This window comes from Rhinoderma darwinii, chromosome 9 (assembly GCF_050947455.1).
Source record: "Rhinoderma darwinii isolate aRhiDar2 chromosome 9, aRhiDar2.hap1, whole genome shotgun sequence".
Classification (NCBI taxonomy): Eukaryota; Metazoa; Chordata; class Amphibia; order Anura; family Rhinodermatidae; genus Rhinoderma; species Rhinoderma darwinii.
Window position 1 is genome coordinate 91,749,132 of NC_134695.1, and position 25,980 is coordinate 91,775,111.

The following is a 25,980-nucleotide window of genomic DNA, read 5'->3' on the forward strand; positions in this document are numbered from 1 at the left end:
GGTTCGGTAATGGAATTCTTCGCTGCTGTGATCTCCAATGAATTATGTGGATAACACTGAGATATGAATTATGCACAGAATTCACATTTACTTCACATCAGCAGGGATAATAACACCGGCTAAGCAGCAGTATTGATGAAAACCTCCGCCGGTGTAACCGACTCCGAGACAAAGTAATATTATACCGCCATTTATACAAACAATAAAAACAGAACAAACACGGGTAGAACCTGCCGCAGTATCTGAAGTGCGGGTTTGATGTAAATGGCGTTACCTGATTTAACTCAATTAAACATCCATCATGCTGTATCTGTACTTGCCGCGGTGAATTCAATCTCCGTCGTTGTATTATTTTTTCTTGTTTCCCATTGACAGATTCATTTTTTATTTTGGTGAAATACAACGGAAAAAAGGAAACCTGAGTTCCAGCTCCGCCGTTGTATTAGCGGTATAAATAAAGCTTGTATTATGCGTAGCAGCTCAGACCCCCAGAGCCATCTTGGTTATGGGAATTCATGTTTATTTACATGAAGCTGGTCCGTGAATGAGAAATGCAGAACCCGCTTACCTGAGATATAGGTAGACCACCAGGGATGTGACTATAGGGGGGGGGAACTATTGCAAGCCCTGGTGTCCTAGTGGGATCAGCGCCCCCTGCAACATAAGAGAACACCCGTTCTATAAACGACACATGGTAGTTGGAGGAAGCTGGCAGTAATTTTGCATTGGGCCCCGGGAGCTTCGTTACACCCCTAAAGACCATCCCACCGCTATATGGTCACTGTCCAGGAGGTGGGGGGCCACCATTATGCTTAAATCAGTCCTTGGGGTGAAAGACCACCCACTACGCCATCTCAGTATACTCTTCATTGTGGGCAGTTGCTATTCGGGTGGGGGATACGGTATGATATGGGGGTTGATTTTAGATCTCATTTTGATTTTGCTAAGAGGCACTCCTTTCCCAAAGTAAACCCCTACTAGTAGAACCTTCTGTACATCTACTTCATTCATAGAATCTTATTAGCCAAGTTTCTCTAGATCCGGGACTGGGACAATGGGTAGGCAGCGTAGACCGCTGCCTTAGGTGCCTATGAGGAGGGGGCACAATTCATGAACTTGCTCTGTCATTACAATATAGACTGGGAGCATGTATTATAAGTAAGAATGCCAGGTTTTGGTGAAGAAGGGGGCAACAGGGGGGCAATTAAATAATTATTAATCAGACCATATCATGATGAACTTCAGGGAATAAGGATGGTACGGTGCATGCTAAAACCTGAGCCTTGTCCCACTAATGATGGTACGGTGCATGCTAAAACCTGAGCCTTGTCCCACCTGTATCTGGATCTATTTCTTTATAATACGTAAATACCTGTTCACACTAATAAAATATTTCTATGGTGCAAAAATAGCTGCTCACATTAAAGGACCCTAAATACAGAAGTATCTCTACTCACGTGGGGACCAGTAGGAATATTTCACTTTACTCCCCTGTGCATGCAAGTAGTCAATCAATAGTATTTAATTACACAACGACCTACGATTTCAGCAAATTACTGTAGCTTTAAATAACAACCTTGACACCAAGGACCGGTAATTAAAACCAAATGGACGGCACCGCTAATGAATGTGTGAGTGATACATGCCTGACGTGAATGCTCAGCGATGCAGCTCAGTGCTGGGAATAATATATCTGGGGAGATTAAGTGGGGTTGTAGAATTTGGTTTTAATTAATGGTGTTGGGTCATTATTTGTAGTAGGAGAGTCTAAGAACAGTGACAAAGTAATACATTGCATTACTGCAATGTGACCACCAGTAGAATAGTGAGTGCAGCTCTGGAGTATAATACAGGATGTAACTGTCACGTTGGGTGTGTGGACCCACTGAGCCGTACCACCTTAACGGTATGGCAGCCGGCCAATAGGACACAGGTCAAAGTCTATAGTTTGTATGAGTGTACCTGTGGTAACGTTGGACAGTAGCAAGATAGGCTCGGATGGGACTTTGGCAGCAGGCGGACACCAGGCGTGATGTAACAGGACAGGCGTAGTACTCCAGACGCCAGCGCTCACTTCTGCTTCACTCTGCTTCTGCTGTGTCCCGTAGGGTGCGTGCGCATGCTCGTGCCCACTCTTAAAGGGCCAGCGTGCGCACCTGAATTAAAGAATCAAATTAGCCCATGGGCACCCTGGACTGCCTGAGCGTTGTTGTCATTACCTATGTTCACTGATCTATGGTTGCGGGCATCAGGAGGTATGTAAACTTGGTGGCCCGCAGCTATGGGCATTACAGTAAGGGTATGTTCACACGGCGGGGGTCCGTAACGGCTGAAATTACGGGGATGTTTCAGCCTGAAAACATCCCCGTAATTTCAGCCGTACCGGCATGTGCAGGCGCTTGAACGCCGCGTCAATTACGGCCGTAATTAGCGCTGCTATTCATTGGAGTCAATGAATAGCGGCTCCAATTACGGCCAAAGAAGTGACAGGTCACTTCTTTGACGCGGGCGTCTAGTTACGCGCCGTCATTTGACAGCGGCGCGTAAATATACGCCTCGTGTGAAAAGACAAACGTCTGCCCATTGCTTTCAATGGGCAGATGTTTGTCAGCGCTATTGAGGCGCTATTTTCGGGCGTAATTCGGGGCAAAAACGCCCGATTTACGTCCGTAAATAGGCCGTGTGAACATACCCTAACTCTGGATCAGTACAGGATAAGTAATGTATGTACACAGTGACTCCACCAGCAGAATAGTGAGTGCAGCTCTGAAGTATAATACAGGATGTAACTCAGGATCAGTACAGGATAAGTAAAGTAATGTATGTACACAGTGACTCCACCAGCAGAATAGTGAGTGCAAATCTGGAGTATAATACAGGCTGTAACTCAAGATCAGTACAGGATAAGTAAAGTAATGTATGTACACAGTGACTCCACCAGCAGAATAGTGAGTGCAGCTCTGGAGTATAATACAGGATGTAACTCAGGATCAGTACAGGATAAGTAATGTATGTATGTACACAGTGACTCCACCAGCAGAATAGTGAGTGCAGCTCTGGAGTGTAATACAGGATGTAACTCAGGATCAGTACAGGATAAGTAATCTATGTACACAGTGACTCCACCAGCAGAATAGTGAGTGCAGCTCTGGAGTATAATACAGGATGTAACTCAGGATCAGTACAGGATAAGTAATGTAATGTATGTACACAGTGACTCCACCAGCAGAATAGTGGGTGCAGCTCTGGAGTATAATACAGGATATAACTCAGGATCAGTACAGGATAAGTAATGTAATGTATGTACACAGTGACTCCACCAGCAGAATAGTGAGTGCAGCTCTGGAGTATAATACAGGATGTAACTCAAGATCAGTACAGGATAAGTAATGTAATGTATGTACACAGTGACAAAACCAGCAGAATAGTGAGTGCAGCTCTGGAGTATAATACAGGGTATAACTCAGGATCAGTACAGGATAAGTAATGTAATGTATGTACACAGTGACTCCACCAGCAGAATAGTGAGTGCAAATCTGGAGTATAAGGCTATGTTCACACGGGGTATTTTGCAGAGTTTTTGGACGCGGAAACCGCGTCGCAAAACTCGGCAAAAACGGCCCGAGAACGCCTCCCATTGATTTCAATGGGAGGCGTCGGCGTCTTTTTCCCGCGAGCAGTAAAACTGCCTCGCGGGAAAAAGAAGCGACATGCCCTATCTTCGGGCGCTTCCGCCTCTGACCTCCCATTGACTTCAATGGGAGGCAGGAGAAAGCTTATTTCTCGCTGTTTTATGCCCGCGGCGCTCTATGGCCGCGGGCGAAAAACGGCGCGATAATCGCCGCGAAAATCGCCGTGCAGGGAGAGGAATATCTGCCTCAAAGTTCCAAACGGAATTTTGAGGCAGATATTCCTCCCCCAAAATACTCTGTGTGAGCATAGCCTAATATAGGATATAACTCAGGATCACTACAGGATAAGTAATGCAATGTATGTACACAGTGACTCCACCAGCAGAATAGTGAGTACAGCTCTGGAGTATAATACAGGATATAACTCAGGATCAGTACAGGATAAGTAATGTAATGTATGTACACAGTGACTCCACCAGCAGAATAGTGAGTACAGCTCTGGAGTATAATACAGGATGTAACTCAGGATCAGTACAAGATAAGTAATGTAATGTGTGTACACAGTGACTCCACCAGCAGAATAGTGAGTGCAGCTCTGGAGTATAATACAGGATGTAACTCAGGATCAGTACAGGATAAGTAATGTAATGTATGTACACAGTGACTCCACCAGCAAAATAGTGAGTACTGCTCTGGAGTATAATACATGATGTAATTCAGGATCAGTATAGGATAAGTAATGTAATGTATGTACACAGTGACTGCGCCAGCAGAATAGTGAGTGCAGCTCTGGGGCATAATACAGGATATAACTCTGGATCAGTAGAGGATAAATAATTCAATGCTTGTACAGTAGATTAATTCTGTATCCAAAAACTGCAAAATTCCTGCTGCGATCATTGATTATTGGTCTCCATTGCAGTGCATAAAGCATAAGAAAAAATAAGTAAATAAAAACATCTCGTCTTGGTACTAGTTAGGCTTCGTTCACATCTGCGTCAGGGCTCCGTTCATGGGTTCCATCGGACCTTTACATCAGGGGAACCCATGAACAGATCCTGACCGAAACAAACAGAAACTATAGGTTTCTATTTGCCTCACCATTGATTTCAATGGTGACGGATGCGGTGCAAATAGTGTCCGTTTGTCACCGTAGTGTAAGGGTTCCGTCATTTTGACAGAATTAATACTGTAGTCGACTGCGCTATTCATTCTGTCAAAACGACGGAACCCTTACACTACGGTGACAAACGGACACTATTTGCACCGGATCCGCCACCATTGAAATGATTCAAACGGATGGTTTCTGTTTGTTTCAGTCAGGGTTCTGTTCATGGGTTTCCCCTGACGGAAAGGTCAGACGGAACCCATGAACGGAACCCTGACGCAGAACGATGCCTTACCTCACCAAGCTACAGAAGGGCCTGGCACTTTACCATCTCTTGTAGGAGACAATGTTGGCATGGTGCAGTATCTGTGGGAACGGGGAACCTGTCTAGGGCAAAGGGGATGGGGCCAACATGAAGACTTTGTATGGCCCCATGGCAGCAGCCACTGGGGCTCTATATTGTATATGCCCTTTCTTGAGTTCCGGACTTGAGATGTTTGTATCTGCGGTGCCTTCCATCCCTTCCTAACGCATCATTATAATCTCCGCTTTTGTAATGTGTCCGATCTCTGAACAACGGTATAAAACAAATATCCACGTAATATTATCAATTCTCCAGACGGCCGTGACCCTGTTTGTAGATTTTCCGCTATAATACAAGACTACAGCTTTATAAAATCACATTTTTTTTTCACTTTGCAAAATTGCTCTCATTCTCCTCGTAAGTCCTTGCTTTCTGACCTTTATTTCAGCTAAACCTATTACCGGACAACAGCAATTTATCTTTGATTTCATTGCATTTCAGTGGTTAAACAACATATTGGTGCCAGGCGGCCGTTAGGGCGTATTCTAGGTAAAGCCTACCCAAAGTTTTTAGTTTTTTTTTCCATATAAGCACTTAGCGGAATAATCGGGTGAACGGAGATGAAATAAAAGAGGTTAAATTAGGAACTTTTGTAATCCTCACTAGTGCAGTCAGTCCCTGTGGTGATCATGGAATGAAAAGAAAACTTTAGTCGTCTCTGGCGCCGTCACTTAGTAGCAGAAAGACATTTTTCTGATGGCCGCAATGCCAACTCTTTTGATCTGACGATTGGAATCTCTCAGCGAAACGCGTTATCCTTGTAAGAATCAATAAATAATGAATAAATATCTGACGACGAGAGTTTTTAATCTAATTTTTTTTGTTTAATACTTCATGACCACCCAGTGGGATTTGGATTGAAGTAGTCCTTTTGGGCAGCGGTCAATCATACTACCCCAAAGTGGGGTCTATTATCATATCAGGTGCACGGTTTTCCTATGGATTATATTGACCGTACACATCTGTTGTGACTTATTACATGGGGCACAGTCCATGTAATACTTTTCCTATGGTGATTATGTGGTGTAAGCCATACCAGACTTGTTTTACCATACAGGGATTGGTACGGTTTAAAGGGGTATTCCCATCTCTGACATTTATGGCATATCCCACCTCTGGGTCCCACACCTATCTCTAGAAAGGAGTCCACTGACCCGCGTCCTACCATCTGCCGCTGATCTTCAGAAACAGCTAAGCTCCCCGTAGCTCCTGAATTAACTTCTATAGGAGTTCCATAAACAGCGTAGCAAAACGCGCTCGGCTGTTTCTGGAGAACCCGGTCACCACGTAAATCAGTGGCCAGGGACCAGCGGCGGTAGGTTGGACGGAGGTCAGGGGGCCCCATTCTAGAGATATGTGCAGGACCCGCACCTATCGGATATTTATTGCATGTCCTGTGGCTACGCCATAAATTTCCGAGATGTTAATATCCCATTAAAGGGGTTTTCCTGTCACAGAAAGTGACTGCACATAGCTAGGCTATGCCATCACTTTCTGATCGTTGGGGGTCTGACTGCAGGGAATGGTTCTGGGCTGTAGGTACCTGCACAGCCAATTTCCGGGAGCGCTGAAGGGAAAAGCTGTGAAGGGGCCACAGCGCTAAACCAGCTATGATCAGTAGCTGTATTTTGTAATGGAAGCTTAAAGGGTAACTAAACATTTGACAAACTTCTGACAAGTCATAGTGACGTGTCAGAAGTTTGGATTGGTGGGATCCGAGCACTGAGACCCCCACCAATCGCTAAAACGAAGCAGCAGAAGTGCTCGTGTGAGCGCTCAGCCGCTACGTTTCGGTTCGGCTTTTCCCCGGAGAGCCGATGTAGCGGCGTACGGGCTCATACTTTCTATTGATTCCGCTACATCGATTTCCAGAAAAAGCCGAACAGACACGAAGTGGCTGAGTGCTCACAGGAGCGGTTCTGCCGCTTCGTTTTAGCGATTGGTGGGCGTCCCAGTGCTCGGGCGTGACTATGACTTGTCAGAAGTTTGTTAAACGTTTAGTTATCCTTTTAGTGTGTTTGGTGCAACTTTCGAAATACTTTTTATTATTTTATTGTTTTCACTTTTTGAGATACAGCTGCTTTGTATCCTGTATACAGAGCAGCTGTATCTAGCGCTGAATCCTGTACCCGTCAGGTCAGCGGCACTGACGGTTTCAGTGTCTGCGGGTCCTGTGTGTTATCTGTACCTGTTATCCATCACATCTAAATTCATAACTTAGTTCATATATCTAAAAATTCCACTTTCTGTCTCATCAGCGGCTCAGGCTGCAGCTCTGTCCCTTCCTCATACTTTACACTGCAGCACTGCTTATATTATAACTTTCATGGCATGTCATTCAAAACACTGGGACCCCCAGATTCCTGAGAACTGGGGGTCCCTATTCTCAGCAGAGAGATTGCATGTGAGCAGCGTATGTCAATTGAGATGAAAAAGGACCCCACATTCTTACGACAATCGGGGGTCCCAGCAATAGGATCACCATCACAAATCCTTCTAACATCAGGTACCCGTGTGCCCTTCTAACAAACTAATGAACAAAAGTACGAACATGAAATCCTGCTTTATATCCGGGCTTTAATAGAAGTGCCCGGCTGATAAATAATCTGCACTATTATAACAATCTATTATAATCTAACAGTCCACATGTAATCAGAGTTCAGCAGGCGGGTCACGTGGTTCTCAGACCAGCCGGCTCTGATCGGCGCATCAAGCATCGATTGCTCTTCCTGGCCGCCCGGAGGTGATTAGTGCTGTCTGTCGCTAGGTTGCCGGTGCAGAGCCGAGGCCTGTGCGGTGAATCCGGTCTCTCTCTACGGTGTCGGCGTGTTTTTAGTTCCAGGGTTTCATCATGGCCAACGAAGTGGGAAAGCTCTCCAAAAACCTCCTGCGGATGAAGGTAACGAAGGGTCGGGAATGAGCACAGGCTGCGGCCGCCATGATGCTTGTTAGGGGAACACATGGCAGCGGGTAGGGGGGGCTGAGTAGTCCGGTGCTGCTGCAGAACATCTTGTTGCTCAGTGGGCCACCTTTTGGTTTGCTGGGGCTTGTAGTTCCACAGAATGACTTTCCAGCTGTTGCAGAGCATTGCACCCAGCGGCATGTTATTCCACTCGTCCTGCCTGCACTACAAGTCCCAGCAGTGACGCCTGTATAGCTGGACATGCTGGGACTACTACCCCCAGCATAACCTGCCCATCGACATCCACAAATATTGTTTTGTGTTTACGGTTTTTTGTATCATTTTCACGACCTCTGCTTGCTGTCAGTGAATAGGAACTCACTTGTTGACATCCGGAGGCTGAAAACAGCTGCACGGTTTGTTATAAGGGATCATGCGCTTGGCTGTATTGGGGGGTCCCGTATAGGTGCGTGAGGCCTGTACCCCCAAAATCCTCCCAATTCTTTCATACAGTGTTCAGTACTTTCGGATTCTGTATGAATCCAATAGAAGAAAAGATGGTGTCGCGCTGCATCGGACTGCGTATGTACGGAGGTTTTCTTAGTATTGTTTTTAGGGGAGAATATCTGTAAAGAGTTCCGGATGTCTTCAAGAATATCTCCGTTCACTCTCAGCAAGCAGAGGTCTGGATGAGAAATTCAAATACAAAGGGTCAGACTTCCTATTGTTCCTGTGGTTGTTTTTTGTCGTATTTTGCGCCTACATTTGGCGCATTTATTGCCGCACGATGTCACATTTTGTTTGTCATATTTATTACGTGAATGTGCCGAAAGGAACAGATGTTTGCGCCGCGCTCAACGCGTTTCAGAATTGTCTGGAAAAGAGGCGTGGCCTAAAATGTGCCAATGTTTTGGTACAAAAAAACTGGCCTAAACTAAGTCAACCAGGAGGGGGTATAAGGAAGAGAAAAGATGCGCCAGATCTATAATGCAGCGTGCGCCTCTCCTGGCTGCCTGGTCTAAGTTGACCGCCTGTATAAATATTAGGCTATGTTCACACGCAGAGTCAAAAACGTCTCAAAAGACGGAGCTGTTTTCAAGAGAAAACAGCTCCTGATTTTCAGACGTATTTGGGGGCCACTCGCGAGTTTCGCGGCGCTTTTTTACGCCCGTTTTTGGAGCTTTTTTCACTAGAGTCTATGGAAAACGGCTCCAAAAACGTCCCAAGAAGTGTCCTGCACTTCTTTTTCGCAGCCATTTTTTTACACGTAAAAAAAATGCTCCGTCGGAACAGAACGCCGTTTTGGAGGCGTTCTGCTTCCGATTTTTCGGGCGTTTACGGCCTGAAAAACGGCTTAGACGGTAATAGTAAATCTGCAGAAAGTTTCAGAATTTTCCTCGGGAGGAGGCGGACGAAATCACGGGCACTATGGATGTAGACATAAGGCCTTGCGGTTGTTTTTTGTCGTCGGCGTACGTCTGGACTGATGACATATATCGCCGACGGGAGGCTGCGCCTGCAGCGTATCTCACAGAATAGGCATACAGTGAAATGTGTCGCCGGAGCCCCTCGGGCAGAGCGTTACCTCAAGTGTCGTTCCCGGGGAAGCTCCTGATGTCACTGTCCATGTGTGTCATGAGCTACAACGCCAGAGTTCCCATCTAGGGCGTGACCAGCGCGATTTGCTATTCTTAGAAAAAAATACGTTTTTGGTCTGTCGGGCATATGGAGCGCTATGGACACGTTTAGCGTGGACGCCAGGAGCCTTCTCGACTTACACGCTAGACGTTGAGCAAAAACGCGATGCCAACTGGGCCTGAAAGCCATCGACTAATTGGTCATCTTCCGCCTTTAACTCACACACACTAAGCTTGCCTAAACAGACGTGTTATTTCCATAGATGGAGAGAGATAAGCAGCTGCCAGACACCCAGCGCCGCTTATCTCAAGGGACAAATCAGATCTGCAAATCTCCAACCTCTTACATCAGTGGTGTAATGTGCTGCAGTTTTGTTCCAGTGTGCAGGTGTCATGATGTAAGGTGCTGGCCATTTCTTAGCTTCCTGTTGTAATGTATAATTCTTCCGGTTACTAAACAGCAGTTGGGAATATGCCTAACAACGTGCAGGTCCTACATGAAGAGTTCCTGACCTTGGTGGGGGTCTGCGTGTATCACCCACATATTGTCTTTACCAGTCCAGAGCCGCAACATGTGGGTATTCCCCGTTACTATAGTGCCGTTAACTGCTGCCAGGGATGTCACTGTACCAACATAGTTGCTATGCACTAGAAATGCTTGGTTATGGGACGTCACGGGCCTCAGTAGCATTCATTATAAGGCTGGGTTCACACGAGCACATTACGTCCGTAAAGGACGGAACGTATTTCGGCCGCAAGTCCCGGACCGAAAACACTGCAGGGAGCCGGGCTCCTAGCATCATAGTTATGTACGACGCTAGGAGTCCCTGCCTCGCTGCGGGACAACTGTCCCGTACTGTAATCATGTTTTCAGTACGGGAGAGTAGCTCCATGGAGAGGCAGGGACTCCTAGCGTCGTACATAACTATGATGCTAGGAGTCCGGCTCCCTGCAGTGTGCTCGGTCCGGGACTTTACGGACCGAACACGCTCGTGTGAATCCAACCTAACCAGTATTCTGGATAGGCCCAGTTCACACACGTTAAAATCAGATACAAGAAGGAAGAGGGGTACAGCTGTAATCAATAATGTTTATTAATGATATTACAGTAGAATTCTTGTCACGATGAGTGCCGGATTACCAGATTCTGGATTATAGAGCGGTCCTATAAAATGAATTGATCTGGAAGAACCCCCCCAAAGTAAACTACTAATCCAAAATCTCGAGCTCCATAGCCGCTGTTGATCGTTTCCACCCATTCAAGTGACAATCGGCCCGGAGAATTCTCTCTTTTGAGCAGTTCGCTTGCACGTCCGTGGCGGAGGCTAATAGGGCTTCCTGCGTGGCCACTTTAGCTGAAAGTTACAGGTTTAGGTGAATTCTCTGATTATTATAGGAGGTGTCAGACTGTCCGAATCCTCATTGTAGCGCTGATGATGATGACCGGGCCTCTCAATAACCGCCCCCCGGCTGTGATAAATGTCTAACCGGTCTAGGTCGGCACATTCTGGATTTTTATTTTTTTGCAGCAATTTACTTTTTGAACTTCCATTTTTTAAGACGTGGAGTTGTCAAAATCTGCTGGTGAAAGGCTCTCTGCTGGGGAAGGTTACAATGCAATCAAGTGCCGACCGGCGTCCGCCCGTCAAGTGTCTGACCCATGAGTGTGGGCCGAGCACAAGAAGCGAAAAAAAAAAAAAAATCATTGAAATAGTTTAGAATTTTTTTTTATTCCCTTTCTTCAGCCTTGACGTTTTTAAATGGGAACATTAAGTTTTCCAGAGAGGCCAATTTAAAGCTGACACCAATGTCTTTTACCGCATACGTCCCCAATAGGACAATGCGGGGTCCCGTGAAGAACGTGACTGCTCCTTTGTTGTTGGTTTTCAACATTTTCTTACGACAAAGCAGCGAATACATCTCATTTTGGTGATTTGGACTCATTAGGAGGAACCGGTCAGGGATCGGCAACCATGGGCACTCCAGCTGTTGTGAAACTACAACTCCCAGCATGTCATGACAGCCAAAGACTTCATTATTCCAGCCAAAGGCTGTCAGTGCCTGCTGGGAAATGTAGTATCACAACAGCTGGAGTGCTGCTGACCCCTGACCTGGGCTCTGTTAACATCTGTGGTGCTTCCGTTTATAATACAAACCACAAGGGCGCGCCTGATCTGTTGTACGCAGATAATACCATTGATATATAACGGGGTCGGTCGAGGATCACAGATCAGAGGGGCATATTGCCAGGCTATGTTCCGGCTCTATGATGGGCATTTTGGAGTACTCGTTATTGAGTGCAATAGTGCCCATAATGGGGTTGTCCCACTAAACACATATATGCCCTATCCACAGGATAGGGGATGCATGTGTGATCTCTGGGGGTCCGACCACTGGGACCCCCATCGATAAGGAGAACGGAGGACCCGAAGTGCTCCATGAGAATGGAGCCCTTGCGCACATGCCTGACCAGCGCTCCACTCATTTCTATGGAGCTGCGGACACAGGCACCGGATGTCCCATAGAAATGAATAGAACGCCGGTGAGGCGTGCGCACCAGCGCTTCATTCTCATCGAGCACTTCGGGGGACTTTAGGTCCCCCGTTCTTATCGCTAGTTGTCCCAGCAGTCGGACCCCCATCGAACACACACCTATCCCCTCTACTGTGGACAGGGGGTACATGTGTTTTGTGGGACAACCCCTTTAAGCTCATTAACAAGGGTATCTGTAAGATCTCTTCCAAACGGGATAAACTAATACCATGTTATGCCTAGAGCAAGACCTGAGGGGCGGAGCATGGCACAGACTTCCCGCTTCATGCTCCGCCCCTGCACTAGACTGAGCAGCGGGTATTGGTTTTGTCTGGAGTGTTTCTTTTGCTCTTTTCGCCTCTCATTGAGACACGGCAGACGATTGGTCGGTTTGGTGCTGCACGCCCGCGTGGAGGAGGGTTAGACTCTGTTCAGATCTGTATCCCTAACGGAGCGTCCGTTGCAGATTCCGTAGATTTTTACTAACAAAATGAAGCTTGCTGCGCTATTCTATCCGGCAGAATGATAGACACCGTGACGGAACCCATTAATAAAGTCTGTGGGTTCCGTCGGGCGCTGTTTGTTGTAACACGATGGATCTGGTGGCTGCCATTTTTTTTTTTCCCCCTTATGACAGAACAGAACAGAAAATCTGAACGCAGATGTGAACAGAGCCTTATATGTTATGTCTTTGTAGTATTTTTTTTCTAAAAAATAAAAACGAAACGCTGTTGTGAAACTAGAACTCCCAAGATGCTCTAGCAGAGAATGCTGGGAGATGTAGTTTCACAACACCCCGAGAGCCACAGGTTGGAGACCACCGCATCAGACGATCCGTTGAGATTTTTGTCACATTCTCCCATGCAACCTCTCAATGAGTCTGTGTGACGGGGGCCATTAAATTGGGGGTTTGATTCTCCCTTGATGGCGGCGGTCTGGGTGGATTCTTATACCTAGTGCCATTACTGTGTCTGATTATACATAGTCCACATAGTCTAGAAACTGGAGCAGCTGCTTTTGTCCTCTGATGCTTATGAATTATTCCTTGTATATTAAAGTGCCACTTTATTTTGCATTAAAAAAAGTCTTCTAGGAATCCGCGCCCCCTTCCCCTCCCCCGTCTTCTCTGGTAGTAAATGAAGATAAATAATGCGATGTATATGAGGAGGGGGGCGTGCGCTGCATTCATCTTCTGGTCCGGGACTTGATCAGTCTCTTCCTCCAATGTGCGATGTGCCCTCTGATGGTGGCACAGGAGGGCATGGAGGTCAAGCTGCCGTCTGCAAGAGCCTCTTACTGCCCGAGACTCACAATCTAAACCTGCGGGTACATCAGGCGGAGGCAGCTAAGTCTTGAGCCTTGCCACGTAGCAATCAATGGCATCGCAGGAGGTTCTGTCTGTAAAACCTGCACCCCACGGACGTCCGGCTCCTCGTGTCTGGTTTATCAGTCTCCGCCTGTCACTCGAGTCCAGAACTGTTCAGCTTTCGGAGCTGGAGATGAAGCGCACGGATTCTGATGGTGGGGGTTCTGGAGATTATTACTATGATTATTGTTCTATATCTCCTGGGTTTTCTGACTTACGGCCCACTTTGCGCTGTGGCTTCTGTCTTGGTAGGGCTTGTTCATCCTTCCTGGTTCCTGTGCAAAATCTTTACATATTTACAGCGATAACACCCAGGCAAAGCAGAGGGGAGATGTAGCCCCCCCCCCCCCCATAACAATGTTGCTTTATGAACTATAGCGGGTGTCTGTGCCGTCATGGGCACTGTCATGGCTGCCACCTGGCATCTCTTACCGGTGCAGAAGACCAAAGATGGCAAAGAAGCGGCTGAATAGCATTTTTTAAGACTTCAGGGACTTCTATTTCCGGGTCATTTATGATTATTTTAGATTACTATTCATCTTATAAAGGATGCGAAATGCTTTTTAGATTTGCCTGGTACTGATTTTTTATTTTTATTTTTTTCACTGTATAGTCAGCTGGTGTATACAGGACTCTGTGGGGCAGATTTACTAAGACCGGAGTATCGCACGCCAGTCTTAGGCCCGGTTTACATCTCGTTTTGTTCACACCTTTGCAGTATACATTTAAAAAGTTCCCCTAAACGTATGCATTTGCAACAGACGCTTCCTTTTTTTGTGGTAGACGTTTGTGTCCGTTGTTATAACGGTTTCGCCGATCTCCGCCGTTAGCGCGAGGCCGTCAGCCGCATCACCTCATGCTGACCTCGCACGCACACTGGTCAGGAGCGGGGCAATGGTTGTATTACACAGCCGCATCACCTCATGCTGACCTCGCACGCACGCTGGTCAGGAGCGGGGCAATGGTTGTATTACACAGCCGCTTCACCTCATGCAGACCTCGCACGCACACTGCTCAGGAGCGGGGCAAAGGTTGTATTACACAGCCGCATCACCTCATGCTGACCTCGCACGCACACTGGTCAGGAGCGGGGCAATGGTTGTATTACACAGCCGCATCACCTCATGCAGACCTCGCACGCACGCTGGTCAGGAGCGGGGCAATGGTTGTATTACACAGCCGCATCACCTCATGCAGACCTCGCACGCACACTGCTCAGGAGCGGGGCAATGGTTGTATTACACAGCCGCATCACCTCATGCTGACCTCGCGCGCACGCTGGTCAGGAGCGGGGCAATGGTTGTGTTACACAGCCGCATCACCTCATGCTGACCTCGCACGCACGCTGGTCAGGAACGGGGCAATGGTTGTAATACACAGCCGCATCACCTCATGCTGACCACGCACGCACACTGCTCAGGAGCGGGGCACTGGTTGTATTACACAGCCGCATCACCTCATGCTGACCTCGCACGCACACTGCTCAGGAGCGGGGCAATGGTTGTATTACACAGCCGCATCACCTCATGCAGACCTCGCACGCACGCTGGTCAGGAGCGGGGCAATGGTTGTATTACACAGCCGCATCACCTCATGCTGACCTCGCGCGCACGCTGGTCAGGAGCGGGGCAATGGTTGTATTACACAGCCGCATCACCTCATGCTGACCTCGCACGCACACTGGTCAGGAGCGGGGCAATGGTTGTATTACACAGCCGCATCACCTCATGCAGACCTCGCACGCACACTGCTCAGGAGCGGGGCAAAGGTTGTATTACACAGCCGCATCACCTCATGCTGACCTCGCACGCACACTGGTCAGGAGCGGGGCAATGGTTGTATTACACAGCCGCATCACCTCATGCAGACCTCGCACGCACACTGCTCAGGAGCGGGGCAATGGTTGTATTACACACACAGCCGCATCACCTCATGCTGACCTCGCACGCACACTGCTCAGGAGCGGGGCAATGGTTGTATTACACAGCCGCATCACCTCATGCAGACCTCGCACGCACACTGCTCAGGAGCGGGGCAATGGTTGTATTACACAGCCGCATCACCTCATTCAGACCTCGCACGCACACTGGTCAGGAGCGGGGCAATGGTTGTATTACACAGCCGCATCACCTCATGCTGACCTCGCACGCACGCTGGTCAGGAGCGGGGCAATGGTTGTATTACACAGCCGCATCACCTCATGCTGACCTCGCACGCACGCTGGTCAGGAACGGGGCAATGGTTGTATTACACACACAGCCGCATCACCTCATGCTGACCTCGCACGCACGCTGGTCAGGAGCGGGGCAATGGTTGTATTACGCAGCCACATCACCTCATGCTGACCACGCACGCACGCTGCTCAGGAGCGGGGCAATGGTTGTATTACGCAGCCACATCACCTCATGCTGACCACGCACGCACGCAGGTCAGGAGCGGGGCAATGGTTGTGTTACACAGCCGCAGCCCCGCTCTGGCTACATGAATGTGTTACAACACTAAACTCTGCGGCCGTACAGCTCAGTATCGCGATACGTGAATTAACGGCATTGAACCTTTTGAGTGCGCACGGCATCTAAACTGTATCAATATTTAGATGCATCGCGCAAACCTAGTGCCGAGGCCTCCACTGTGGAAGTCGCTCTTACCAATTTATAAAAGGGGCATCTGATTGAGGGACCCCCAACTCTAACCGTGTACATTGCACAGGGTCCTTATAGGTCAATGGTAAACATTTGCTAAACCCCTTTCCATGTCATGTAAATGTTTACCACTTCACCTACTGTGCATATAATATAGTGTGCGGAAAAAAACGGTGACATTTCACATTAACCCTTGCATGAGCTCGTCTCCTAATATATAACCCTCTTCCCTTCTAGATCAGAACCGAGCAGCTCCAGCATTTGATTCTCCCCCTGCCGTGCAGCCTTTCTAATGGCTGGAAGAATCTAATTCTAATGTCCAATATAAAGTAGACGCTTCATTGAGGTCCATTGTATGTGGCGGTATCCAACTACTCCCCTGATGACTTGTATAGCGCCTCCATGTGTATTATTAGGCAGGCAGTTTGCGCACCTCCTATACATCTGCATTAGAAGCAGCGGGGGGCCCCATTACCTGGTAAGTGCATGTAATACTCACACGGACGTGATACCAGGTGGATTAAACAAGAACGGAATAATGAGCCTCGTAGGCCGCTGACCCGTATTATCTCTGGTCATGCACTGAAAGATTTCCTTCCTAATGCAAGGCGGCCCGCTAGGTAGGTCTAATGGAAGCCTAATAACCGGAGGGAGGGTCCCGCGTCCCAACCCTCTTATTCAGCCATTTACTGTAATGTATTCAGTGGGGTGAAAGTGCCGGAGTGCTTCGCAATGAATAACCCGGCTTAAAACCGCCATCGCCTAACGTTTATGTCACCATTTGGTTAAATTACTTTTTTTTGCCTCCTGTTGTGAGTCGGTGTAATTGTAAGTGCCGCTTCTCAGAATACACACACATCTGCGGGCCGGGGCTAATGGAGGAAAGAAGTCAATAAGCGGTAGTAGCCCAATTCAGAACGGGGAATAACATTCAACAAGCTTTACAGCGGTGTTCGTTTCTCTCCTACCAGGACTTTATGGGGCGTATATGGAACCTATAGAGGGCTCAGTGCGGGGGTCGCTTTTCTTCTGGACTCTAAATGTGACCGGATACAATGTCATGCCAGGGCAGCTCGTAGTGTAAAGTATTGCTCTGGCCCTTCTTGAATTCCCCCGCACTATCCTGGGCAGGGTTAGTACACAGCTGAGGTCTGGGCTGCAGTAGCTATGCCCGCAGCTGGCACAGAGACTGGCCCGGGGCTACGGGCAAATCTGGGAATTTTGATGCATCTGTCGATACATTATGGCTCCTGCCTCTATGTTTTTGCAGTAGGTAAAGAAGAAGCGTGTGCGCCAGTGCTCTTCTATTTTTTATTTTTTTTTATTTTTTTCCCCCCTTATGAATTCAATAGTCCAGAGCTGCATGGCGGACTTTGTTGGACCGGTACAGACGCGTTTTTTTGTATCGTGACGTTTCGTATAGTCCATTTTCTAATTGCAGCTTGCGCAGGGTTTGACGCTCAGCAGCACCAGGGAGGAGGATGTATTGTCACGTAAATAGACAGATTTGGTATCTAGGAGTGTGAGAGAGCTGGGTGGATCCTCTGCGGGACTTCATATTGCCACAATTGTCACCCAGCGTTAGAGAAGTGGAAATGCAGGACTAGGAAAATAGAATTGTTAACCTATTCAGGCCTAACGCACACGATCAGGGGGATTTTGCTGTCTTCAAAACCGTGTATACGTTGTCTTTATTTGAAGTCCATTTGTCCACAAAAAATCTTCCGCCGTGTGTCATCAGTGTTCATGAATCTGCCTGAGTTTTTGCAGCCCCCACACAGATCCGTGAACAGCAGTCGTGTGCATGGGGCCAAACCAATGAATGGGTCCGTGTGCTATCCACAAAACTGCAGATAGTACACAGACAAAAAACATGGTTGTGTGCATTATGCCTAACATTAAAGAGGCTCTGTCACCAGATTTTGCAACCCCTATCTGCTATTGCTGCAGATCGGCGCTGCAATGTAGATTACAGTAAGGTTTTTTTTTAACGAGCATTTTTGGCCAAGTTATGACCATTTTTATATTTATGCAAATTAGGCTTTCTAAAGTACAACTGGGCGTGTTTAAAGTTATGTACATCTGGGCGTGTCTTGTCTATGTACATCTGGGCGTGTCTTGTCTATGTACATCTGGGCGTGTCTTGTCTATGTACATCTGGGCGTGTCTTGTCTATGTACATCTGGGCGTGTCTTGTCTATGTACATCTGGGCGTTTTTACTTCTTTTACTAGCTGGGCGTTGTGAATAGAAGTGTATGATGCTGACGAATCAGCATCATCCACTTCTCTTCGTTACCACCCAGCTTCTGGCAGTTCAGACACAGCGTGTCCTCGCGAGATCACGCTGTGACGTCACTCACTTCCTGCCCCAGGTCCTGCATCGTGTCGGACAAGCGAGGACACATCGGCACCAGAGGCTACATTTGATTCTGCAGCAGCATCGGCGTTTGCAGGTAAGTCGATGTAGCTACTTACCTGCAAACGCCGATTCTGCTGCAGAATCAACTGTAGCCTCTGGTGCCGATGTGTCCTCGCTCGTCCGACACGATGCAGGACCTGTGAGTGACGACACAGCGTGATCTCTCGAGAACACGCTGTGTCTGCACTGCCAGAAGCTGGGTGGTAACGAAGAGAAGTGGATGATGCTGATACGTCAGCATCATACACTCCCATTCACAACGCCCAGCTAGTAAAAGAAGTAAAAACGCCCCGATGTAACTAACACAATACACGCCCAGTTGGACATAAGAAAGGCTCATTTGCATAAATATAAAAATGGTCATAACTTGGCCAAAAATGCTCGTTTAAAAAAAACAAAAAACGTTACTCTTATCTCCATTGCAGCGCCGATCTGCTGCAATAGCAGATAGGGGTTGCAAAATCTGGTGACAGAGCCTCTTTAACCCCCCCCCCCCTCCCATGGTAATTGAGCAGGAGTGTAAATGCCTGCTAGACTGTGCCGTTATATGAAATAGATTTAATATATTCCTATCTCTCTTTCTTTAGTTTATGCAGAGGAGTCTTGACCCAGAAACTAAGAAACAGTTAGAAGAGGAGGAAAAGAAGATCATCAGCGACGAGCACTGGTTCCTTGACCTGCCGGAGCTCAAGCAGAAAGAGTGAGGCGTTTATTACACATCACATCTCTCCATAGGTCAGCGGTGTCACGTCCCAGAGAAATACATTGCACATGGCGAAGTTACAGCGGACTGGCAGAGTCCTCATCATCCCTGCCCATAGGAGTCCATGGAAACGTACACAAGTCACAACACTGCAGTGCTGCGTTTCCATTGACTTCAAAATATTGCGCGGTCATCGTGCCACGTTGCCCTGGTCCATCTCTTCGCCCCCAGTTATATAATGTGTTGGCATTATAGGTGCATCATAAGTCTCAGCAGGGCAGGGATCGCAGCAAACGTTTACCAGGCGGGTACATGTAGATCCCGACCTCCGCACTATTTATTGGGTTTGTATTAGAAATGCTGGAGGCTGCAACCTGTAATAATTGGAAATCCCTGGAGCCCTTCAAGAAGCTTCCTGACGCCTCTAATTTACAGCCAGCCCGGCAGCGGCAGCCCGAGACGTTTTTTTTTTTAATGCTTTGTTGCTGTAGATCTTCTGAGCATTAAAGACGGGTTATAATCCTTTAATACGTTCAACCATTGATATCGAGTGGCCCAAGCTACCACTTAAAGGGGCAGCGCCACTATAATAAATGACCCTGCCCATCCTTTAACAGTGATCCACTCTGCCCCAGAGGCTGCAGCGCAGATGAAGTATTCTTCCGCAGATGGAAATAAATAATATATATATATCGTGTTAATATTTAATTACAGTTCAGCGGTTGGGTTGACTGTCACTCATGTAGGCTTCGTGCTTCTCTCTAATATGTAATATCTTTGGAGGCCGCTGGCCTTTGGCTCGGGACTTTCACGTCCTTGGCTGTGAGATTAGTCTGGTTTGCTCAGCGACTAGGAATGGGCTGCAGAATAGATTTATTGATCGTTCTGTCAGCCGGTGAGGTCGGCTCCAGCGGATTTAGAAAAAAAGTGCCAAAATGAAAGAAAAACCCAGTAACACAACACTCGTAGCAATGGGAGCGAGGTTAAAAATGCTAATGAAGTGGAGAAGGTGTAAGGATTTTATGCATGATCCCTCTAGTGGTGGTCACCATTTCTTTCTCACTGGAGGTGCCCACATGTAGATCGTTCCGCTGATGAAACACGTAATCTGTGCGTCTGTAGTTGCAACTGTGAACCTGGCGGGTACAGATGCAGCGTGTGATGGCGGCCGGCCTGACAACACAAAGGACCGCGTGCGCTCAGGGACTCCTAGTCAACAAGCAGACTTATTGTGACCCTTCAAAAAGAGGCCATTTGTGCTGGTGAAGGGCTATGTGACACACACTCAGGATAGTTCTCCTTACTATTCAAAGGGGTTGTCCAGGATTCAAAAAACATGGCTGGATTCTTCCAAAAACTGTGTCACACCTGTCCAAATAAAGCGTGGTATTGCAGCTCAGACGGATTCAATTCATTGGAGCTGAGATGCAATACCAGACACGACCTGTGGACAGGTGTGGCACTCCAAGAAAAAAGCAGCAGCGTTGTTCTAACTTTAGACAAGCCCTTTTCTTTTGTAGCCTTCCCCCCCCCCCCCCCCCCTCTCTCCTTCCTTACGACTTGAGAAATCTGAGCACCCACCCAAGAGGACTTGCGCAGTTCAGTCATAGCGTGACTACCTGATGGTGTGGAGTCCGGTTTCCTGGGTAATACAACGTTCCATTAAAATCAATGGGCCATCCATTGGTTTTATTGGTCACTCCTCCAGGTCTTGCAAAGTTGGAAGGGTCATTTTACAAGTGGTGGTCTGAACCAGTCAGTCCCATTTAACCCCTGACTGACATCTGCCGTATATATACGGCGCACGTCGGGTTGGGGGAGTATGGAGAGGGCTCACGGGTCAGTCAGAATTGCTGTTTTGTGGTCACTTCATCTCCCACATAAAATGAAATAAAAAGTGATCAAAAAGTCTAATGAACCCCAAAATGGTACCAATAAACTGCAGCTCGCCCTGCAAAAAAAAAATAAGCCCTCATGCCGCTAAATCGACGGAAAAATAAAGATAAGGCGACAAAACTCAAATTTTTTGTTTTTAACAATCCGTTTTAAAAATTAACATGCCGTTTCCACCGCACGATGTACGTAGAAAAAACAAAACCACCCAAAATATTGAGGAATCGCTCTTTGTTTGTTTTTTGTATTCCACTCCACAAATATTTTTTTTCCCCAGTTTCCCACTACATTATATGGTACAATAAATGATGCTGCGGAAATAAATCTACAACTCGCCCCGCAAAAAACAAGCCCCCATACGGCAATATTGATGGAAAAATAAAAAAAGTTACGGCTTTTGGAAGGTGGGGAGGAAAAAACGAAAGTGAAAATCTGAAAAATGGCTGCGGCAGGGAAGGGGTCGTTTCATGGACCGGGTCTACCAGAGCGGGAGCCACTCTTACAGGGGGGGCGCTGAGCAGGGGGACTCTTCTCTATGACGTCGATATGCCCTAATAGGATGTACGGACTGGGGTTGTCTTCATGAAACAATCCCTTCTCACTACAGATTGAAATGTTACAGTGGAATTTTCCTTCAAGTCCTTATGAAGACTGGTCAGACCAAGTGTCCAAGGGAGGTGCCATTTTTTGAAGAAAAAAAAAACTAGAAACCCACCTGCGTGTCGGGACGGGTGGTCTTGTATTTGAAATGTGGACATTGCCTCCCAGGCTGATCTATTCATACACATTAGGAACACACGGTCAGAACTAGTGTAAAGATTCATTTAATTCAAAGTAATACAGATATTAATAGATCTATGAATAATTCCCACCCAGTGCTCAAAACATTTCCGGCACCTACTGAACGGATTCAGCGCTAATGAGTGATGTGTATTTTCTGGCATCTTTTTGGAATATGACCTAATAACCGGCAGATAAATGTCGGCCGCGCTAATTCAATTTCTAACATTTTTAGGAGTTTTATTATCGAAGAAAGAAGTTTTCTTCCATGCGAAGATTTCGTGTACGGCAGAATGTCCTTCAAAGGGTTTAATCCGGAGATTGAGGTAAAGACGTCTACACTCCTTTCTAATCCCGCGCATGTCGTGGAGCACGGCCGCCTCCACGTGGTCTGTCATCCGATAAGGTCGAGCCACGTTTTTAGAAGAGCTTTTATAACTTATGTTGGTGCAATTTTTGACGCACCTCATAAAATGCCCGTTTTAGCGTATGTTTACCTTGCGGAGGGTGGGATCCCCCACAAGTATCGCATGGGTCTCTCGATCGGGGGCTGCAAGGAGAGCTAGCGAACGTTGCGATCCCAATATTAAAACCCCACGATCGCTGCCTTTCGTCTGCTCATTCAGGGAGAGCTTTTAGGATTTAAAGGGGTTGTCTAAGAGAAATATTAAAACGAAAACCATTCATAATCTTATATTAACCATTCCACCACTGTCCCTCGCTGCTTTGTAACCTCCTGGTCCAATATAAACAATAGACAAGTCGTCCATAATGATGTCGTATTACATACAGCCCTAGACCCATTGGCTGATGCGCTCACATGACGGAGCAGTTGATATCGTTTTGATCTGAGAGCAGATGTCCGAGGGTGTCTAACATAAACATTGACTATTCAACTGAGCCCCCCCCGACATCATTGGGACCCCAAACCTTCACCACCCAAGTGCTGATTGAGGTTGAGGACCCCCGGAAGCAAATGTACACTACATGTAAATACCATGTTATTCCCCTCCAAAGAGCCTGCTGAGCCAATGACAGCCCATAGAGAGATCACATGTTCAAATATCCCCTCCCCTTAGACTCTTTGGAAGCAGTATTCTTGTATCGTGGGCCCTGTCTGTGCTGTAGATTATCCAAGAGGGCTCATTATTAAATTATATATTTTGCCCTATATTCTAGACCACCTTTTTATCATTGTGATTTATTCTTCACCTATCGCAAAGGTGTGTGTGTATGTGTGGGGGTAACTGATTCCCCCCCCCCCCTTTAAGGAGGCTTTACCACTTTCATCTTTTGCCGGCTGTCCCCAGTGCTTGTCAGGCAGACATGATGGCGAATGATCATCAGTCCGGTGTCGCGGGGCACCCAATCATCTCATTTCTGTTCTCAGAAGCTTATGGTCCAGATGAACTCCAAGACGAAGGCAGAAGAGGAGAACCTTGAGGAAGGAAAAATGGATGTGGATGTGTCAGATGAAGAAATGGTCCGCAGGTAGGATTTATCATCTTCTTCCGTGATCAGGAAGTGTCATTAATACATATGTACTCTGCTGAATCCATTAACACCGCCATGAATCATTGCAAGGAGTCTTCAAGGCTCTGGCGTGTGGGGGAGGTGTCAGGCAGTCAGCGAGTAATTAAGATTTTCAGCAATGGTCTAAGAAGAGGATCATTTATTGGAGGTGGAATAAACGTACACAAATAAGTACATGCATCGTATAGAAAGTCACTGCTCGTGGTCTGCAAATGTCTTGTGGTGTGTGGAGAGCGGCAAGGTGGAGGGAAACTCTCAGCAGTTGCTAAGAAATTAAATGAAAAGGGTTGGACACTTAAAGGGGTTTTCCCACAAAACGTGTATCGTTTATCCACATGATAGGGGGTACATGTGTGATCGCTGGGGGTCTGACCGCTGGGATTAGGAGAACGGGGGACCAGAAGTCCCCTGAAGTGCTCCATGAGACTAGGGCGCTGGTGCACATGCTCGGCCAGCGCTCCATTCATTTCTATGGGAATTCCGGTAGCGCTGAAAAATATCCGCGGTTTGTTCTGAACAGCACCTTTTTTCATGGTCATAAGCCACGTCCTCTTGTTATGATGGCTGTATCTTCCTTATGGCCGAGGATAGAGCGTGTGACTCCACATGTCACTCTGCATCGCCTATTGTAGCACAGCGCGTCCTGGAAAGTCGCGCAGGTGCGGTGTGTTACAATGGAGTGTGCAGAGTTGACGTGTCTGGTCACATGTGCCTCCAGGCTCCGCCTTATTATGGGCGGAGGTCACAGCCATAAGGAAGATGCAGCTGTCCTAACAAGGGGCGTGGCTTATGACCACAGGAAAACGGCGCTGAGGTTAAAATAAAGTCATTTAGTAGGTGTACCAAAAATACACTAACAATTCACTGCCGATAGTTTTCTTAATGCGGCCGACCCCTTTTAACTTCTGATTACTAATTTTAGACCAAAAATTTAACCAAAATGTAAAGGGCCACAAAATAACTAATAACTTAATAACCAACCAGTGCATCATACGATATGCTGCTATTCAGGCCTGCGTATGTAAATGTTTCTGGAGCTGCTCAGATATGAGTAATGGTGATTATTGTTTCACAAACTATTCTGGATTTAGTTTGTCATTCCAGTGAACAACACTACAGTCGGCCTCTATCTATTATGGAATGGCTGATAACAGGGAACAATAACTGCATTCTGCTTTTAATTCAAATATTAGGGACTGTAAAGCTTGGTGAGTGTAGGAGGGTGACAACCGCTTCTCTCAGGAGGAAATGTGCTGTGAATGGCTGGTACAACGTGATCGTCTTGTGTCTAATGCAGAGTCGGAGGGGCGTCTGTGCGTGACTCCGATTCAAAGACCACCAAAGGGACAATGGGGGGAATTTATTAAGACTGGCATTTTATACGCCAGTCTTAATAGTAAGAAAAGTTAAAGTAAACTGTGGCACATTTATTAAAAGGTGAAAACCTCTTAATAAATGCGACGGATATTTTGGCGCCACAATTGTGGCGCAACCACTGCGGCCATTGGCCATACATTCCCTTCCCCCATCAGACATAAAATAAACACCTACTCCCCTCAACGCTCCCCTAATAGTCTAATCGTGGGGGCCCAGCACGGGCCACTGCCTTGCTATGCCCCGTAGCTGGTGTAGATTTCTACTGTGATTTACGCTCATTTTCTGGTGTCAATTATAATTTGTTTGGCCACGCCCCCTTCTCCAAAGCCTCTGCGCTGCCCGCAAAAGTGGCGAGGGTGGCAAAAAATATCAAAAGTCGCAATTTGCACCGCAAATCAAAACACTATTACTTTTAAAGTCATCAGTTTACAACATGTGGATGTTTCTTGCAGTTTCTCTTTTGTGGTGCAGTACCCTTTAGGAGCAGGTAGAGGCACTGTTGATCTACTTGCCTCTTCAGTCAGTTCTCACCAAAGTGATTGTCAGGAGGTATAAAATGATGCCTTCCGTTAAAGAAAGCCTTCTCTTTTTTCTTTTTTTTTCTCTTTGCAGATTCGAATCAATAGTGGGCAGCATCAAAAAGAAATTTACAAAGAAGAGAGACCATAAAGCCATCCAGGAAAAATACGAAAATCTTAATATCACGAGCAAAAAAGTGAAGAAAGGCTTTATAAAGCCTCAGGACTGAGCGGCTGCAGGACACCAAGGACTGTCTTATATATGAAAACCTAACAAATGTACAGTTCATTTTAATTATTTTAGTACAGGATTTTTTTTTATATTATATTGAGCTGTAAACAGATTCCACACGTGTGTACTGGTTATTTATATCTTGAGGCACTGGCTCTTCGTGGGTTACGTGAGGTTTGGAAAAAAGTGTGTGGTTTCTAGAAACGGCGCTACTCTTGTCCATAGGTTGTGTCTGGTATTGCAGCTTAAACCTATTCACTTGAATGGGGCTGAGCTGCAGTACCAGACCGATGGCAAGAGTGGCGCTGTTCCTGGAAGAAAGCAGAACTTTCTGCAAATCT

General features: G+C 47.0%; 1 protein-coding gene across 1 annotated transcript; it reads left to right on the forward strand.

The window, feature by feature from the left end:
* Positions 1–7,808: 7,808 nt before the first annotated feature.
* Positions 7,809–25,751, forward strand: MPHOSPH6 (M-phase phosphoprotein 6). The gene is made up of 5 exons (XM_075838473.1): positions 7,809–8,003; positions 19,191–19,303; positions 22,215–22,305; positions 23,370–23,470; positions 25,502–25,751. The coding sequence occupies exons 1-5, from the start codon at positions 7,956–7,958 to the stop codon at positions 25,635–25,637; spliced, it is 489 nt and encodes a 162-aa protein (XP_075694588.1). The 5' UTR covers positions 7,809–7,955; the 3' UTR covers positions 25,638–25,751.
* Positions 25,752–25,980: the final 229 nt, after the last annotated feature.